At 39.8% G+C, this 20,537-nt stretch overlaps 1 protein-coding gene across 1 annotated transcript; it reads right to left on the bottom strand.

The window, feature by feature from the left end:
- Window positions 1-40: 40 nt before the first annotated feature.
- Window positions 41-19,738, bottom strand: LOC135204807 (phospholipase ABHD3-like). The gene is made up of 8 exons (XM_064234992.1): window positions 19,470-19,738; window positions 14,042-14,266; window positions 8,192-8,358; window positions 7,528-7,741; window positions 6,802-6,914; window positions 5,944-6,178; window positions 5,245-5,410; window positions 41-4,713 (listed from the first exon to the last, which is right to left on the bottom strand). Exons 2-8 carry the CDS (start codon window positions 14,141-14,143, stop codon window positions 4,475-4,477), a joined length of 1,236 nt encoding a protein of 411 aa, XP_064091062.1. The 5' UTR covers window positions 14,144-14,266; window positions 19,470-19,738; the 3' UTR covers window positions 41-4,474.
- Between the last annotated feature and the right edge of the window lie 799 nt (window positions 19,739-20,537).

The raw sequence follows: 20,537 nt of genomic DNA, 5'->3' as shown, positions 1-20,537 counted from the left end.
TTGATTGTCTGAGAACTGACATTATTAACATTTCTGGATGTTGAGATGATGTTTGTGGATGTTGGAAAGGCCAGCTGATGTTTTTTTTCTTTTAGTTTTATTTCAGAACTAAAATATTTTTTAAACATTTTAAAAATAATTTTAAAATATTTTTAAAATATTTTTCTTCGTTTTTATCTTAGGATTTTAAGACAAGAATGAGTTTCACATTTCGTCATAATTTTGTATTTTATGTATTTTGTGTTTTATTGATATAAATTCAGGGTGATTTTTATCACCATTTTATCATCGACAAGAAACTTGTTTTCATATTTCGTAATAATTTTATATATTATAATTAATTGATAAAAATCAGGGTGATTTTCATCACCATTTTATCATTCAACAAGAAACTTGATTTCATATATCATATTAACAGCTAAAATCAAATGATTTCATCTGCAATTTCCCATTATTAAGAAAATTTTTTATCAAATTATCTTCATCATCAAATAAATATAATAAAAAAAAACTGGCTGTCTTGTGAAGGTTACTGATGAATTGTGAAATGTGTAAATTTTTTTTGCAGTTTCTATGTGCAAAGTGAAATTTTTTCTGCTTTTAATTACAGTGTTACAGATGACATACAGGTTTTTTTAAATCCCATCAAGGTTACAGATCAATTACAGGATGTGAATATGTGTAGTGTAAAGGTTATGCACAAAATATACACATATAATATAAAAAATTACAGTTGTATTATGCCATGTCATTGTTACAGATTACAGATAACATGTTTTGCTGTGATTCTAATTGTCAAAGGTTTGTGGATTGTGATTGTGATGCAGAGTTATAAAAGCCTCGAGCGAGGAGGCGTTATGGGTTGTGATGTGATTGTGATACAAAGTTATGAAGGCTGAAGTAGGTCCAGTTGTCCAATGAAACACTCCTGAGGTGCAGACAAAAAGTGGGAACCATCCAAGCTAACTGTCTTATATATCCTATGCTGTCCAAGAGAAACACCACTATTTACCACAACACTCAACAACCTTTTTTTGAAGTCTTACAACAGGAAGGGTGATCACAGGTCATCAACGGGGTTGCTGGAAGTGTCTGGGCAAAGTATTGAAGCTTATTGATTGTGCAAGGTGGTTCCGTTGTCTTGCAACGTTCATGCAATTCTTAATCCTGCACTGATAGCAGGTTTCATACCTGTGTCTTCCAATGGCTGATATCTGAATTATTATTTCTGTATCTTCATGTGCATTTGCATGTCTTGCATTGTTTGTCAGAGGTTCACACATATTGCAGTGACTAGTTTGTTTCTGTGGTTGCAAATTGCAATGATTAAAAAGTGACTCCTGATTGCAATGGGTATCTATATTCTTGGAATGATTACTACAGACATTCCTACTTTTCTAGTGATTGTACCCCATATTCTTTAATATCCCTACACCTACGGTTATCAGAAACTATTCCTTGTCTGTAAGTGATTGTACATTTTGTCTTGTCTGTGATTATTGCAACATCCTCTCCTCACTCTTGCAATGACTGCATTTGCATGCCTATGATAGTCCTACAAGAAACCTAACTATGCTAACTTGTGATTATTGCTATTCATTCCTCAGGCCAGGACATCATCTTCTCTATGTTGAGCTAAAGACTCCTAGCATTCAAGTCTAAGTTCCTCCCCCTGACAAACTCTCAAAATCTTTCACTGGTTTGAGCAGCTTGTCTTCACTATCAACAATCAGCACTTACATCTGCGCATACTACCAGATGCAGTGCTTTCTGGTCACAACCCATTTCTCTTTCCCATCTGTAAATCCTAAGTTCCTCCCCCTGACAAACTCTCAAAATCTTTCACCAGTCTGTGCAGTGTATCTATACTATCACCAATCACCGCTTACATCTGCGCGTATTACCAGATGCACCGCTCTCTGATCACAACCCATTTCTCTTTCCCATCTGTAAAGTAATTAGATGTGGATGCTCCTCTACTTACGAACGGCTGTAAGTCCAACTTGACATGCGCAGTCAATACGTACAGTATTATTTATCCTTCTTTTTCATACTAAAACAAAATACCTACCAGTACTGTACTGTGTATTAAAGAGTACTTTAATTTACGATTGTTCGTATCTGGAAGTTCTTAAGTAGGGGAGTGTCTATAGTTCAGTCTATCAAGGTATTAAACAAACATCGCTACGTAACTTAACCTAACCTCTGAGACCCACTTTCACCCCAAACCAGTCGCTCAGTCACTACTAAATATTCTGGCACAAGCTTTGCTCTCATCATAAAGTATTTGAACCCATTAAACACCTATATCAGAGGGAGGTCCATGTTTATGCTGATTATGTTGTGATAAATATCGTATGTGAGACATGCTTCTGTAGGTGTATAGTGTGCAAGATATTGTATGAGAACAATACATTTGAACATGCAGTCAATAAAAAAGTTTCACGTCCATCGTTTAAAGATGAAATTGAAGTGTGAATGAATTGGTGCCATTTTGGATTTCCTGTTTGGTTAAACTAGTAACTAACCGCCATTTTGATTCTTAAATAGTAATGGAGGCGAGGCCATTTTACTTGATTATTACGATAAATTAGTCCACAGGCACCATTTTGACTTCTTATTAGTGTAAGGAAGGAATTTCTTATAAGCAAAATATGAAAAGAGTTTGGATTTCTTGATCAAAAGATTCAGATAAAATGGTAGCAGATGGTAGCCATTTTGATTTTTTGGCAAAGTAATCCAGTTGATGGGTGCCATTTAAAAATGCTACCACCTTAAGTAAATACTACTAAGTGACACTGGAAGCAGAGAACAATTTTGAATAGCTCAATTTAAAAATGGACATGGGACGGTAATAGACAGACCCCCATTTTGATATCCGATACTCCAAAGATAATGTAAGTAGACTCAGGACATTTTAAGATTCGCAATAGTTATTAGGGTATTGTAGACAAGAGGAAATTTATACCTGATGGTGATAGGGAAAGCATGAAGAAGTTCACTCCATCAGTCCAATTTGCCTTATTAAGGGAACAGATCATTCTAAATGAAAATGAAACAGTGAGGAATGATTAAGACTGGGTCATCCTGTCAAAAAAAAAATGTGTGGAGAAAGTTTTTGAACATATGTACTAGTTTCCTCTACTGGTTCTCTAGCTTCATTGAGTCTTTCTGATCAGGAATGAGTGCTTCCAGGATGTCAGTGTCTTAATAGATGGAATGAGTATCTTAACAATATTTGGAATGAGATTGTTCACAAGAAATCATTTCCCAGCTGAAGTATGTAACAATAGCAACTTTGTGATGTCATAAAAACAGGGAAACCAAGTCATGACAGTTTCATGATGTCCTATGTGTTGAAAACTGTAAAATTTACACTGAGTCATGCAATCTTTGTCACTGTGACATCATAATCACAGGATATTGAAGACACCGATTGTTCAGACCTAGTGTGGTGTATCCTGTCACATTATTTATCTTAGAACATTGTTGATTAACCACTATTCTAATATTGAGGAACTCCTGATTGTGAAGAACAGTTATAAACAGAACCTGTAAGTCTAAAAAGTGGTATTGAATAGAATATTCGCTGTCAAAAAAATCATCATGAATGGATTGATCACCCAGAAGTGTGTGACGTAAAAGCCTTCTTTTCTGGAAGGTACCACAATTGTATCCTGTGAAGTATATTTCATGAATGTACTGAAGTTTTCATTAGCTTGATCAGAGAGCCTCAAGTCCTCAGTCGTCTTAGGAGGTTTGTTTAAACATACAGCTCTTAGTTAGTCAACTGGTAGAATTCTGAAGTTGCTATTCCAGGTCTGCTATCTAGGTAGATGCAAGGTACTGCTTATTGAATATCTATATCATAAAACTACAGGAAGTTCAGCTTAAACTGAATAGTACTCGACGATGGATTACGTTAAGGGGATGGAACTCTCCTAAGGTAGCGAAGAATAGTCTTTATGGTACAGCTAAGATTGGCTAACCAGAACAAATGACTAGAAAAGTGATTTGAAATGCTACAGGTATTTTGACGGGCACACAGACAGAGGAAAATAGTCTGATTTCTGTAGGTTTCTCCTTGTGGCGTTGGGTGGCTCTATGACTAGCAATACTGCATGAACTGGGCCCAAGGTACACCAAGTCATGAGTTTCCAAAAGAGACCTGTGGATTTCTATGGTTAACCCACACCCAGTTTGTGCTGTTATTGCTAACCATGCCCTCCTCAAAAGGCCCTGTAGGTGTCAGCAGTGGCTAGCCTCACCCTGATCAGGTTTGCGGGTAGAATGCTAGCAGCGTCCTAAAAGGTCCCCATAAATCAGGCCAGCAGGTAGAATCAGTCCTGGGGCCACCAACCTAGCTGTTACTACTTCACAAGACACAATTGCAGGAATTTTTTGTCTTCGTATATTCACGTAAAACGTTACTGACTGGGATGCCAACGTCCTAAACATTGCTTCAGTGCCGCCATCAACACTTGCTGCTCTTTGCGGCATAATCGCTCTTTCCGGCGTGCTCGTCCGCCTCTTTCTTGATGAGCTTCATCCCGTCCAGGCTAGAGAACACTCCCCTGACCAGCTGGCCGATGAGCCGGTCGCTGTAGTAGGAGGATGTGGGGAAGAGTCCCTCCATGAAGCCGATATGGCCACCCCGGGCGGTCACTATGATGGCCACGTGGCTGGATTTCCTGGCAGCTTCCATGGGGATTGCTGGAAGGGAGGAGACCGGAAGGATGAGGGACACAGAAATGGAAACTGGAAAGTTGGTGAAATGCTTAAATATAAAAATGTTGAGTACATAAAAGTAATACTATTGAAAGACTACGGCTGGAAATGAGAAAGGTTGAGGAATACAAAAGTGGAAAGTGGGGAAGCAGAGAAGAGCTTAAATAAAAAGATTATGAATACAGAAAAGGAAGGTGGGAAGATGGTGACAGTAGGGAATAGAAAACTGGAAGAATGACAGAATGGAAGGTGGGAAATTGAAAGATGGTGACAACAGGATAGGATACAACAGATTCAGTCCACCATCTGAGGAAAGCTCTAAGGTAGGAAAGAACAGATTCAGTCCACCATCTGAGGAGAGGAGGAGCAACGGAAGCAGAAAAGGTTAGACTTGGGCACGCCCAGTTACTTTGTATGCATTCGTTCAAGATCTTTTTCTTTCAATGATAACGACAGTAACAAGAATGAATAAGAAAACATTTCAGAGTTCCTGCACTAAATCTAATTGTCTCTCACCGTGCAAAGGCTGAAATGGGTCGTCTGCAGCGTTGAGACACAGGAGTGGAACGCGTATTGTGTGAATCTTGTCGTGCAGCGTGGATGACGTATAGTAGTCCTCAGCATCCCGGAATCCGAACTGCTTGGCAGTGAATCGTGAATCGAATTCCCGGATGGTGCGGCTCTGGAATCGAGAGGAATATGAAGTGACTGATAGATTATTGTTAAGAGTGAGATTAAATTCATGTAAAATGACCTTGAAATATCCATTTACAAAGCTAGGGATAGAAAAAGGAAACATTTCTGAATATCTGTTTGCTTATATGTATATATTCTACCAGGTAATCTAAGCTCTGCCTTGTGAGTTTATACACTTGCACTGATTCTGGACTTAGGTTAATGTTCCTGCTCTGTAAAGACACCAAGCATTCCCAAATTACACAACAAACCATAGAGTTCTTGACAGATGACAGTGAGTTATATTGAATCATGAGAGCCACACACCTCAGTATTTATTTTTTGAGTCTCAGTATACCGTACTCCTGCTTGTCCTTTACTTCTGACGATTGTTGCGCATTCCAGTAATGGTCAGTATTTTACAAGGCAGGACCCATAGTCCTTATGCTTTCATGAGTTGCTGTGACGCCAGTCTCAGTAACCATAAATTGATCAGTCATCCATGAGTGTCTGAACTTTTCCAGTTACTACAATCCTCACCTTAACAACTTGATTCAGATCCCACTCATGATTTCCAGCTAGCTTGTAACTGAGGCTGTTAGCCAGATCACACATGCAGTACGCCAGGTACCGGTTCAGCATCAGGTTCCAAACGGGTGCCTCCATGTTGCGGAGTCCTTTGATCATGTCCCACGGGACGGAGAGCACGGCAGCGCAGACCAGCTGCTGCGCCGCTTTCTCGATCCGTGTCGTCAGGTAGTTGCCGATGATGAGGCTGCGGAAATTGAGAGCTAGTTAGTAAGTTCAGGCAGGTTAGACAGGGAAAGTTAATCGCAGACATCCGTCTGTCCTTTCTGTTTATGTCAGCATTTAGAAGCTTGTGCCATTACAGAAGAGTTGATGACTAAACCTCTAACTTGAATTTTTAAACGTCGTAAATGGCTCTCAAGGTTTATTTACAAATCACTCTATATAGTGCTGATTAGCAGTCTTACGTACTTTACCAAATCGATATTCTGGTACGTTAGTCTCATTATCTAAAATGTTCCTTATCTTGATAGTTTACTGTATACCATACTTAATGTTGGTCAAATGCAAATTTGTTGAAAATTTCATAAAACTTACTTCCGGCATAATTTTTAATGCAATATCATGCTGTAATTTCACATTGAGAAGAGAACTATGACAGCATTGAAAAACTTGTTTAAGGACTTGACTGGAATCTAAACATCTGTTAATTTGGGCTTGAGCATTTATGTACTTCCTAATTTCTTAACCAATCTTATCTTAATATCGACCGGTTTTCTCTCTGTTTACTACACTTGGAAGCTATTCTGTTAACATAAGGGATTACCACATGATATCAGGTCATATTAACATCCAGGGCTTCATACGTACCCTCCCAGTGATATGCCAATTGCCATGATGGGTATTTTAGGATTGGTGGCGTTGAGGTGGGTGATTGCAGCTTCCAGGTCATCGCTGTTGGCTGCGCAGTATGTTCTCGTGGTCTGGGAGGAGATGCAGATGCAAAAAGTTGTAACCGAGAAATACGAAATGATTGAAATCCCAAAAGCTCACATTATATGTTTACTATTCTTGTCCTGGTCCCTACAACCTCAACCCTCCCTCTTGTAAAAATGTAGAGTTACCTCCTGAAGTAGAATAGATATGAATCTGGAGGTGGAAACAGGATAATTGCTTGGACTTGTCATTAGAAGATAATTTGACACTTGATCGAAGTTTTCAGTCTGTCTGAGAGTTAATGATTTTATGAGTGGCCCTTGGCTCATACTACATCAATGGAATTTTGGGTGGTTGTCCAGATTTCGGTGGATAGCCTGAGAGTTAATGATTTTAGAAGTGGCCCTTGGCTCATACTACATTCATGGAATTTTTGAGGTTGCCCAGGCCTCGGTGGATAGTCCAACTGGCAGGCAGGACCCCGTGGTACCCAGGGCTCGGAGACTGGTAGAGCAAAGCCTCTCGTGGGCAGATCTCTGGGATGGCCAGGACTAAGGGACAACAAGACAGCATGAAAGTGCACCAGGAACTTTGGTCATACCAAGGCCTACTAGGCTCTTGGGTATAACCGTCAACGTGACGAAAAGACTCGAGACTCACCGTGAGGGGCATCCCGCCCGTCCCCCTGTTGTTGAGGACGACGCATCTGATGCCGATGCCCTGGATGCTGAGGATGAGCCCCTTGACGTACTCGCTCTGGGAGCATCCCGTCAAGCCGGGCAGGATGAGGACGATGGGGCTTTTCTCGTCCGTGTCGTCTCCATCCAGCCAGTCCAGGCAGGCTTGGCCTCCATCCTTGAGCTGGAGGACTTCTCTGTAGGATATTCAGTGGTTGGAGTAATAGGATTTGGCAGGATTTTCTTGCTTATGTAGTACATGAAATGTTAATCCATTTTTAGGTGGTTTAGGAGTAAGCGTGCGATCCGTCGTCTCCTGATTCAAACTTGTACTAATTATATACATATATATGTATTGCATTTTCTATTCTATGAATAATGATGCTGAATACTGTTCATTTGACTATGACCAACAAACAAACGCACCAATACAATTCCTTTTCTCGCCTGGGATCAAACAAAGGTTCCTCAGTTGTGAGGTGAGACCAGTACCAGGAGGACCAAAGGTTGATAGAGACAGAGTAAGAGGGAGAAAGACACTTACCTTGAAGTACTTACGCATACTCACTTTTCAAATAAATATACTTAAGAAGCTATTTCATAGCCTTGTCCTGTACCCAATCATAGGACCAAGAGCAATCACTTACCTCCTGTACTTCAGATCAGGCAACCTGAACCTGAAAAGTGACGCCAAAATCGTCTGACACCTGGACTCATAGCACCAGGGCGTCGGCCAGTACTTCTCTTCCAGGATGCTGAGGTGGGACTCCAGAAAGTCATTCCAGGCGCCTTGTCTGCAAGCCAGGAGAGGTTTCTGGAAATGGAAAATGCAGTGATTGTGAATGATTGTGAACCTGATAGGTTGTAGAATGGGTTAGGTTTGCAACAAGGGCATGTGTGGCTAGCAATTTTATCCTAGAGAGGATCTGCTGTGAATTGAGGAGTTCAGCAGCTGAAATTGAAAGCTATGAGAGGTTTTTGGAAAGGGAAAACATGGTGATTGTGAACCTGATAGGTTGTACAATGGGTTAGGTTTGCAACAGAGTGTTGGGAAATGGCATGTGTGGCTAGCAATTTTATCATAAAGAAGATCTGATGTGAATTGAGAAGATCAGTCACTGAAATTGCGTCCCAGATGGTCTAAATTCTGGTTTAAGAGATGTGGCTTGCTTGTTTCATTGTCTTTTGCAGCTGGTGTACTGGTATGTAGCTCTCTCTCTCTCTCTCTCTCTCTCTCTCTCCACTCTAAGGGTATAAATGTGAATGTCCACTGGGGTATTGACCCACAGGAATTCCTCAGCTAATAGGACTCAATAATATCCTTGGTTGTAAGTGACGAATTTGAAGATTTACAGTTTGGGCGTTCCCTAGGACTCCAGTCTAGGGACTTGTCAGTTTGCAGTAATGTGCAATCTCTCTCTCTCTCTCTCTCTCTCTCTCTCTCTCTCTCTCTCTCTCTCTCTCTATGTTTCGGTTTCTTTCTGTGTGGTACGTAAGTACGTGCACTGTAATGTTCAAAACTAAAGAATTGTTTTTATCTTATTCGTCCGTGCTTTCCCGGTCAGACAACAAACTCTCTCTCTCTCTCTGTAATGCAAATGAAGGACAGAATTCCTTATCTACGTCGTATGCCTTTCCGGACTAAACTCCAACGCACCTCTCTCTCTCTCTCTCTCTCTCTCTCTCGCTATCTCTCTCCTAAAGGCATTTCCTAAGACCAGGGACACCTGCTTCGCTCAGCTGAAGGACTAGTGGGGGGGGGACTGTTCCCCCCTCCCCCAAGGGCCACTTAGTAATCATTTAAGAGGGGGGGAGCCGTCTGGTGGTGTCCTTCAGTTTTGGTGCAATTTCTGTACTGCAGCTCCTAACAGCTAGGATTTGCTCTCTCTCTCTCTCTCTCTCTCTCTCTCTCTCTCTCTCTCTCTTGCAGTCGATACAAAATCGTAGTTAAGAATGTATGTTGATGCGTTCCCAATAATGTACGATTTCGGTTCAGTCAATTGAGTTAGGCCTTTGGGAGAGATAGGAGTTCTGGGGCACGGGGTGGGGTTGGTTGGGGGGGGAGGGGGGGTGGTGTGGGGAGGGGGGAAGGAAAATACTGCATAATTACGCAACCTGCCCTTCTCCTCTCTCTCTCTCTCTCTCTCTCTCTCTCTACTCTGCTCTCTCCTCGGCTCGAAAGCTTTGCATCTGGCTCGGTCAGTTCCCGAGATAGATTCCTTTCATCTGTTTTAATTCCTTTTATTTCATATTTCTAACTATTTTCTTAAGCGTCTTTTGTCGCATTTCATTTCTTTAATCCTTTCCCCCTATTTTCATGTCATTATTTTTCGTTTTTCGCTTTCGTAACGAATGGAAACGAGCGAATTCTTGATGTTACCGAAAGCAGACAAACTAGTAGAGCAGCTTTGCAATCAACGTATGACGTCGCAATGTCCTTCTATGACGTCACGGTACCGTTATATGACGTCGTGCGTGAGGCCTTCGTCTTCGGTGATAATCTGTGACTCTCCGTCATTGTTGTAGCTGTCCTTGTCATTGTTCTTATGGTTTTTTCATCATTTTCATTATATCTTCTTTTGCTAACTCATTGATCAGTTGTCTAGACCAGCTACCGTTTTCCCTTTGTACTTTCTAACTAGTCCTCTCTTTCCTTCACTTTCTCTAGTCCCCACCTTGGCTTGGAGCCACCACAGTCGATTGAACACCAGGTACTTCACTTTCTCTAGTCTCCACCGTGGCTGGAAGCCACCACAGTCGATTGAACACCAGGTACTTCACTTTCTCTAGTCTCCACCGTGGCTGGGAGCCACCACAGTCGATTGAACACCAGGTACTTCACTTTCTTTTGTCACCACCGTGGCTGGGAGCCACCACAGTCGATTGAACACCAGGTACTTCACTTTCTCTAGTCTCCACCGTGGCTGGGAGCCACCACAGTCGATTGAACACCAGGTACTTCACTTTCTCTAGTCTCCACCGTGGCTGGGAGCCACCACAGTCGATTGAACACCAGGTACTTCACTTTCTCTAGTCTCCACCGTGGCTGGGAGCCACCACAGTCGATTGAACACCAGGTACTTCACTTTCTCTAGTCCCCACCGTGGCTGGGAGCCACCACAGTCGATTGACCACCAGGTACTTCATTCGGCATTTGGGTCAATCTGGGGACATCAGGTCTGTCCGTTTGTTGTAACTTCTTCCCTGTGGGATCGAACTCGGTTTTGTCATTGGTTATATGTGGACTGTAACGATATATACGATATATATCTACTTTGACTTTCCTCACGTATGGGTCAGAGGTCTTGATACTCTCGTGCGTGCATGCAAGCAAGCAAGCAAGCATTATTCACCCCCACTGTTGCATGTCTGGAAGCGTGATCAAAATCTTCTATACGACTTATATTCTCCTGTATTTTTTGTTGCTAGGAAGCTCAAGTGTGTGTGTGTGTGTGTGTGTGTGTGTATGAATATAGTGCGTATATATTTTTTTAAATGTTGTCAAAATGTTGGTGCATTTCTTCACTGGTTTCAAAGTTCTTTCTTCAGACTTAACCATTTTTTAATTATATAATCAAATGCATACAAATTTAGCCTAAATTATTATTATTAATATTATTATTATTATTATTATTATTATTATTATTTCAACACATAAGGTAAAAACCAATTGAATTTAACCAATTATTAGGTTGATTTTCCCCTCAAAATTTACGATTCCAGATAACCCACAATTCTTCCCCAAAATTCCCACATTCCCAATTGTTCAAACGATTCCCAGTTACTCCCAAAACTGTGGAAAGTCTGTAGGTCCCTGAAAACATCTCTGCCCTACAGGTGTGAACGGCTCACCGCTCGATACCTGGCCATCATTAATGTAGTGGTGGGTTCTCTTGAGTGGAGATTGTCAACATGAAACTTAGGATTTTGTTCAGAGGGGTTTAATTGTGTGTGTGGCGGGGGTGTGTCTGTCTGTGCGTGTTTGGCTGTTTGTGTAGTGGGAGGTATGTTTACCTGTCTGTATGTTTCTCGAGGTAAACATGCCTTGTATGTACAGGTAATTGTGTAAGAAAGATGAATTTTGGTTTTATATAGATTTTGGGGGTGTCTAGACATTCTCTCCAAGGTAGTGAAAATCTCTCTCTCTCTCTCTCTCTCTCTCTCTCTCTCTCTCTCTCTCTCTCTCTCTCTCCTGTCCATGTTAGTCAGAACTACATTGTTGGAGGAGATCTTGCTGCGAGCTCTGCTTTCAATATTTACAAGTATAATATTATTCTACATTTCCAAAGCTCCCTTTCGATTCAGCCCTGGGCTAGATGAGGGTACGAGGCTGCTCCTATTCGAATCGACATATCCGTGCGAGCGACGAAACCTCACACGCTATGGGACATTGATTTATTGAATAAGTGATGTGTGTGTGTGTGTGTGTTCAGTGGTCCAGGAGATACAAGTTTCGTGTGACAGATAAGGAAAGATATTTGCAACTCGACTGAGAAGATTGCAAGCACAGGTCCTGACTGCAGCACAATCACGTTGTTGTTCTCTCAGCGTCATTCGTCGTTTATTCACTTTGAATAACAGCCGACTCATGTTCGTGGATGAGTAGTGAATGTATAAAAAGTTGCAGACGGAGTATTCAGTGTAACTGTGATCGACTTGACTCGGACATTCTCAGATCTCTTTTGGGGGGAATAATATTTACATTTTTAATTATGTATCACGTCTATAGGGCATATGCTTGATGTATTTTTGTAAGTTTGTGTAGAGAGAGAGAGAGAGAGAGAGAGAGAGAGAGAGAGAGAGAGAGAGAGAGAGAGAGAGAGAGAGAGAGAGAGAGAGAGAGAGGAAGTGTCCTTATCAGCGACAGAACTGTGGTCTCTCCTGAAGGAAGGAAGTCCTAGCACTTGCTAAGGACTCTCTCTCTCTCTCTCTCTCTGGCTTCTATTAAAGTTAGATGAAACAGTAGTGAGAGAGAGAGAGAGAGAGAGAGAGAGAGAGAGAGAGAGAGAGAGAGAGAGAGAGATCTCACCCTCATCTCAGACATTCAAAAAACATACCTAAACAATAATAATAATAATAATAATAATAATACCCCATCTCATTCATAACCAACAATAAACATCCTCCAATTTCTCGCGCGTGCTTGGAGCGCATGATAGACAAGCAAGTACGCGAGCGCGTACATGCATGCATACAAGCATGCATGCGCATGCAATGCAAGCGCTTCTATCAAGCAGTTGAGCAGGTTGGAAAAAAGAAGAGAGATGACCTCGTGTCTGAGTTGGTCAAGTATATTTAGAGATTTTTTTTTTTTTTATTACTATTTTCTTCAATAGAATAGATCCGTGTTCAGGGGTCCACAGTAGGTTGTTTTTCTATTCAAGCATTAGGTGTAGAAATGGCCAAAATAATAATAATAATAATAATAATAATAATATATCCTTCCTTCAATAACCAAGACAAGAATGACATGACAATCATAAAATAACATTAATGCCACCAAAACCGCTCGGCGACCCCAAACCTCTGCCAAGGCTGAGCGACCCACCTTCCAAACAGGGCCGGTCCTCCTTGATAATGCAGTCCCAATATCCCAAAATCGAATGATTTGTTGCTAATCACGAAACGAATCATAGATCGAATTTTCTTCGAATTCCACGCGTAGCGCTCCGTGCAAATCCCCTTCACGAAAACATTGAGAGCGTAGCCTCGTTTTGTGTCCTCCCCATTTTGCACCCGAATCAAAAGGTGTGTGTACACACTTTGTGACCTAGATTATGAAGCCATTCAGTGCCAGTCTACATGGGGCTTCCCAACAGGTAAGCGACAAAGGTGGTTTTAGGAAATTTGTGTCTGGGGGAGATTTTTTCTCTCGACGCAGAGCGGGTGATATATGAGTTCTGGCCCTTTGGCATAGTATCAGTATGGCACCTGAATGCCATGGGAGTGCCACGCCTTTTTGTGTGTTTTAAAATTTTTTTACCCCTTATTAGAAAGGTCACTAGGAAACAATTCCTCTCCCGTAAGGTATACTATACAGGTTCTTGCCCTTTGGTACAGTGTCAGTATGGTACCTGAGTGCCACGCCCTTTTCTATGTTGTCGTTCTTAAATGCCATGATCTGTGAGGGCTTATCTGTGAGCTACAACCGACCTTATGCATCGGGACTTAACGACTGCATCTATCTAGTTTTGTTTTTACAGTTCTCTATGGTTTAAGTTTTCCGTAACGTGATTTATCTTAATTATTATGTTTCTATCTATTTATTCTTTTATTGTTTCTTTTCAATAAGCGAGATCTCTTCTTTCTGCATTTCCCTCGACCTCCTCTTATACTTCCTAGTGAGCACCGCATTCTTTGGAAGCTTGAATTACAAGTTAGTGGCGCCCCCCTCTGGGGTGGGGCTTGTTCCATATGAATAAGGGTTGTTCCTCATCTTCTGAATAATAATATCATTATCACTATCGTCATTATTGAGTTAGTAATGGTTCCCTTACCTTGGCAACTTCCACGAAATAGTAGAGGAGGAAGCCCACTCCTATGATGAGGCCAACGACTGTGCGCGGCCGCTCGAAGTAGATCATGTCCCATTCCAGCATCGTTCCAGACACTTATTCTTTTATCTCTTCCGCTTCTACTCAGTCCTTCTTTTCCTGTGTCAGACGTCAATCACAGCTACAGCCACAATTATTATGAGAGTTGCTAGTTGCTCTTCCCACTACCTGTAATGAGAGTAATTGATATATTGTTGATAATTTCTCGGTGTCGTGTATATAGCCTAACCTAACTTAACCTTTGTTTATATAGGTCTATGGGATTGACAACTTCAAGTAGCCCTTCCCAGCTAAACAGTCACACATATTTTACAAGTTTATAGCTTTTTTCACTCTACCTGCAATGAGAGTTATTGATCATCAGATACTTATTCGTGCAATAAGTCCAAAGTATTAGATTTTCTTCATATAGGCCTGTAAGGGTTGGCAACATAATGCTTTTATATAGTCAGGATGGAACAGATGATCAGATGAATTGGGGGATTACAGAAGGATGGGTCTTAAATCCCCCCAAAATGATGGACCCACTTCTAAAGAACTTTACACACAAGATCATTAGCCTCTATCAATGATGCTACTATAAATACTGTGAGTTAATAGAACCTTGGTCCATATTTAGACTGCATGATCCAGCTAGCATCAGACAAAGATAAAAGAAAAAAGCTGTAACCAGTCCTCGAGGCATTGAAACGAACCACTTTTTTACATCCGTTTCATTCAGAGATGCCATTCAGTGCCACGTCTGAAGCATCACGTAAGATTAAGTGCGGTCGGAGAGACTTTCAAGGGAGCGGAAGATGATTTGTCAAATATAGACACATTTGCATATGAATGGGTGTAATGGAGAAGGCTTTCAGGATTCAGATGAAAGGAGAGGGTGTATGGAAGGTTACTTAATATGTTCACGAAGGACGTATAACGTGAAACATTACGCGATGAAAAAATCAACGCGACCGTTATACGTGATGGTCGTTGGTTTAGCAGAGGGACTGAGACAGCCATTCGATGTTGCCGTTCAGGTGAATTTTACACTCATACCATGAGCTGTGGTGAATTCATGAATTCACTGGACCTAACTGAGGCTTAAAAAAAACTTGATTGATATGTTGGTACGCGTTTCAAACAGGTTTAAAAATTGAGAAATGATAGATAACCTATACAGCTCTATACAGGAACGTCACATACCATCTGTGCAACCAGTTTCAGACATAACTGCAGATTACTCAAAACATTTTGGGAAACAAGTGGTTATTCCAGGATGTGGACCAGGATTTCACAGATCACTTCACCTGCAGAATCCTGGTTTGAAGGTCTTAATTCCCTGGAAACTTTATACAAGGAAAATATCCAGGAATTATTATATTGGCTGAACTTGGAGAATCACTAAATGTCTGGACTTCACAAACTGTTCAGAATCTTAGACAAAGAACATTAATTCACTTGCAGATCCATGGGTTAAAGGTCTTAATTCCCTGGAAACTTTATATAAGGAAAATATCAAGGAATGATTATAATGGCTAAACTTGGGAAATAACTTTTGAAGTTCTGGACTTCAAAATTGTCCAGAGGATCAGACAAAGGAGTCTGTGTTCCACTTACTTGTATACAAAGGTCTGGAAACATGCCATGTCAGACTAATGTTTTAATGGATAGATAATAAATAGGGCCACAGAGTTTTGCCAGAGGTACTGCCCTTTAGTATATGATAAGAGATTACATCCTGAATTAAGATGTTTAAAAATATGTATAGTTGTGGCAAAAGGTTCCAATCTCACAAGGGGTGGGGACATTCAGTCCCCCTATTCAGTCTTTTAAGGGGGACCCCCCCTGTATTTAGACCAAATTGAGAGAGAGAGAGAGAGAAGAGAGAGAGAGAGAGAGAGAGAGAGAGAGAGAATGTTTGTTGATTACAGGCAAATAGGTTGCGGAAATTAGAAAGTTCCCTTTGTACAATGATGAGGGCATATTTGAAAGGGAAAGCAGCCTGGCATTAAAGAGAGAGAGAGAGAGAAAGAGAGAGAGAGAGAGAGATTATTCGTTCAACTTATATCCTCATCTCATTGGTTTAATTCCGTTCTATTGCCTCGTTTTGTCGTGGTTTATGCTCGGCGTATTTAATGGTTTATTGGCGGTTGAAGCGGTTTGATAACTCTTGGTTTTAGTGGGTTTATTTGACCAAAAAACACTTTAATAATTATCATTATTTATTCATTTGGTTTTTTCAGGTTTTAACTGAATGGGCTAAACTGAATAGGTTTTAGTTAAACCAATTTTAATATAGGTTTTAGTTAAGCCAGTTTCAATTTACGTTTTAGTTAAACCTATTTTAATAAGGTTTAAGTTAAACCAATTTTAATATAGGTTTTAGTTAAGACAATTTTAATATAGGTTTTAGTTAAGCCAATTTTAATATAGGTTTTAGTTAAAACAATTTTAATATAGGTTTTAGTTAAAACAATTTTAATATAGTTTTAGTTAAACCAATTTTAATATATTTGTTGTTTCATTTCCATTTATTCCCTTAGTATTCATTTTCCTTTCATTTTTTCATTCTCTCTCTCTCTCTCTCTCTCTCTACAGGCTCTTGTTTTTAATATTAATTTGTTTATGTATTTATTTATTTTATTTTTGTCTTGGCCCGAATTAGTACCAGAGAGAGAGAGAGAGAGAGAGAGAGAGAGAGAGAGAGAGAGAGAGAGAGAGAGAATTTAATTGTGTGAAAGAGAAAGTGAATTAGTCAATTAGACTCAGAGAGAGAGAGAGAGAAGAGAGAGAGAGAGAGAGAGAGAGAGAGAGAGAGAATTACTAGATTCTGAGAGAGAGAGAGAGCGAGAGAGAGAGAATTAGACTGTGTGGAAGAGAGAGAGACAGAGAATTACTAGATTCTGAGAGAGAGAGAGAGAAGAGAGAGAGAATTAAACTGAAAGAGAGATATAATTAGTCAATTAGACCCAGAGAGAGAGAGAGAGAGAGAGAGAGAGAGAGAGAGAGAGAGAGAGAGAGAGCGAGCGAGAGAGAGAGAATCTTCCACACTATCCACATATCTCCGGATTCACTGCCTGTTCTCTCTAGAGCGATCAATATATACCATTAATACCGACGGTTATATGGACCAGTTAGGCTCTGAACGGATGCGGCCGTTGATAAATTCGGGTTGAGGGGATGGGGAAGTTCATTCCCCCCCATTCCCCTTCCCCTATTCAACCGTCCCCTGGGGTAGGGGAAGGAGGGGACGTCGATGTATCAGCTCTAGTTTGTCTTATCTCTCTCTCTCTCTCCTTAAAAAAACTGAACAAAATTAGACTTAGTGGTTCGTGTACAACGCTTCTCGGCTGATCGGTCTAAGCCAACACGTGCCAAAGCCCAAAAACGTTACCCCCACCCACCCCCCGGCCCCCCTTAAGTGGTAAAGTGAGCATAAGTAGCCACGTGTGTACATCTGGTCTCGCTCAGACCAAACAGAGGATTGTTAAGTAGCCCTTAAGTATCTTTAGTTTAGCTACGTGGCGTATACAAGATGTTAGTACTAGTTACATTTTAACCCACTTTACAGACATTCCTGATCCTTTGTGTTAACTTAGCAACAATGAAACTCCGTCCTTTTAACTTCACTGCATCGATAACTGTAGGTCTGTAACCCTGTAACTAATCCTTTAACCTTTAAACCAACCCAAACTTCTAACCATGAGTTGCAATAGCCACTTATTTTATAAGTTCAGTCGAAGCCAGTTGCGTCTGTAACCCAGAAATCAAACTAAGTTACTTATATAAAGTTAGATCTTAGACTAGGCCTATCACTAACCATTCCAGTATTTAGGATAAACGATGTTAAATACCTTTTAAAAATTGATTGATTCAGTCTCATACGCAATCCAGCATTTAATTTTAAACGGTTGTAGATTGTAGATTTACGCCTAAATTTGGTTTTGTTATGAATTCCTTCTCAATTAGTATCTCAGTGAAAAAAATCAACTGTTTAGGCCTATGGATAATACCACATTTACAGTCTAACTTGTTGTCCTAAGCAATCTTTTTTGTAAAGTAATATTAACCAACTCCCAGTTTATATCTAAGCAATATTGCAAATGCCATAACCACTTTTTAAAAAAATAAGTGTAATTTATTCAAATTAAATCGTAGTATATTTAAATTTTACCAATAAATCTCTTCGCTTGACTTATGGTCAAGGGTATATAGGCCTATTCAGAGTATTGCAGACGTAGCATTATTCAACAGTGTTGCCTAACCTCTGAAAATCAATATCATTAGGCCTAATAGCCACTACTCTTAAGGCCTATTCCTCACAATCCAGTAGATTACAGATTGCCAAGTAGGACTGTAGCATTTCTTGTGTGTTGTTGATTGCTATTATATTTATTTGTTATTCTTTTGTTTTTACATTCGTGGATGAAGGAATTGTGATAAATATGCGGAGATAAACGAAGAGAATAAGCGAAGAGAGAGACCGGTTCTCTCTCGTATGGCTTCCTCTGTTCTTGTTCAGTCACATGTTGCCGGTATGTTTGTGTAGAAAAAAAAATGAAAAAAATAAATATCTATATTACAGTCAACCACTTTCTCCACTTTTCCTCCGTGGAATGAATACAGGATTCTTTTCTCCAGTGAATGAAGGTGCAACACAGTCAAAAATATACCCACGAACTGTCCAAAATATGGCCACAAAAAAATAATCAAAAGAAGGCCCCCTACATTAGTCATAATTTCATGGTATGTTTCTGTAAAAAAATCGAAAAAATATATATATTCACAAACACCAACCACTTTCTCCACGTTTTCTTAGTAGAATGAATAAAAGACTCTTTTCTTCAGTGAATCCAGTAAATAAAGGTGCAACTGAGTCAAAACTGGCCCACGAACTGTCCAAAATATGACAACAAAATATTTTAAATCTGGCCTAATACACTAGTGACAATTTGCTGGTATGTTTCTGTAAAAAAAAAAAAAAAAAAAAACAATTTCACAAACATCAATGCACTTTCTCCACGTTTTCTCAGTGGAATGAATGAAGGACTCTTTTCTCCAGTGGGTAAAGGTGTAACTGGGTCAAAAATTGCCCCACGAACTGCCCAAAATATGGCCCCCCAAAAATAATTAAAATTTGGTCTCATTCATTAGTCACGATTTCCTGGTATGTTTCTGTAAAACCACTTTCTCCACGTTTTCTCAGTGGAATAAATGAAGGACTCTTTTCTCCAGTGGGTAAAGGAGCAACTGAGCCACAAATCAAAATACGCAAAATATGACCCAACCCCTTAAAAAGAAATCATTAAAATCCTTCCCCATACATCCGATCCGTGGCTTTAGCCACGACACTAGTAAAGAGTCCCACTGAAGGAATTATCAATACTACCTCTCCTTTTCCAGGGCTAGATCTTGCCGTAGGACTCCCGCATCCCAGTGGGTGGACGTCGTCTAGTCCCGTCGAAAACGGAAAAAGGATTCCCGTAGGACACGGCTAGGACCCGGCATTCGGGAGAGAGGAGCGATCGAACGAACGTCTACACTCAACAGCTTCCCAAACGGCACTGACAATATCATGGCCGCGCGCGGCTTCGATTCCTATACTGTTGGAGGTGCTGCTGCTGCTTCCTCCTCCTCCTCCACCACCTCCGCAGTGCCTTCTCCAACACTGTAGTCTCCAACAGAACTATGAGAAGACATTCTCTCTCTCTCTCTCTCTCTCTCTCTCTCTCTCCACAGGACATCTCTCGTTCAAGCGTCATATCCGCTATAAGGCCTTTTGCTTGGAGGCAGCAGCAGTTGCCAGTTTATGTTTATTTTCATATTTTTTTTTTCTTTTTAAATTGGCTTAGCCATTATAATTTTTATTAGTTTCTGTTTATTTTCTGTAAATTTTTTTTGAATTGGCTGAGATATTATTATAATTATTTCATTATTTTTATTAGTTTCTGTCTATTTTCTGTATTTTTTTTCTTTTTCTTTTTAAATTGGCTGAGATATTGTATTTAGTATATCATTATTGGCTATTATTGTTATTTGGATTACTATTAGTAGTAGAATTCAAATGACACAATATTATTATGATTATTGTAGTATTATTTTAAATGGTCCGAGATATTATTATAATTTTTATTAGTTTCTGTTTATTTTTCTGTAATTTTTTTTCTTTTTCTTTTTAAATTGGCTGAGATATTAATATTATTTTGTTATTATTTTTATTATTGCTATTACTGTTATTTTATTACTATTAGTAGTAGAATTCAAATTGACAAATATTATTATTATTATTGTTATTATTATTTAAACTGGTAGAGATATATCATTATTTTTATTATAATTATATTAATATTCTTTTATTATTATCATTATTTAAATTGGCAGAGATATTATTATTATTATTAATTATTATTATTATTATTATTTAAATTGACAGAGATATTATTACTATTATTACTAT

Source organism: Macrobrachium nipponense, chromosome 47, assembly GCF_015104395.2.
Source record: "Macrobrachium nipponense isolate FS-2020 chromosome 47, ASM1510439v2, whole genome shotgun sequence".
NCBI classification, from domain to species: domain Eukaryota; kingdom Metazoa; phylum Arthropoda; class Malacostraca; order Decapoda; family Palaemonidae; genus Macrobrachium; species Macrobrachium nipponense.
Note: the sequence above shows the minus strand (reverse complement) of the source record. Positions and strands in the feature narration are given on the sequence as shown.

Bases quoted from the DNA above. Each gene is read 5' to 3' on its own strand.
- LOC135204807 (XM_064234992.1), bottom strand. From the start codon at position 14,143: ATGCTGGAATGGGACATGATCTACTTCGAGCGGCCGCGCACAGTCGTT. The intron at 8,359-14,041 runs GTAAGGGAACCA...TTCCATTTCCAG, and splicing joins ATTTCGTGGAAGTTGCCAAG to AAACCTCTCCTGGCTTGCAG. The intron at 7,742-8,191 runs GTAAGTGATTGC...AATATCCTACAG, and splicing joins CCTGATCTGAAGTACAGGAG to AGAAGTCCTCCAGCTCAAGG.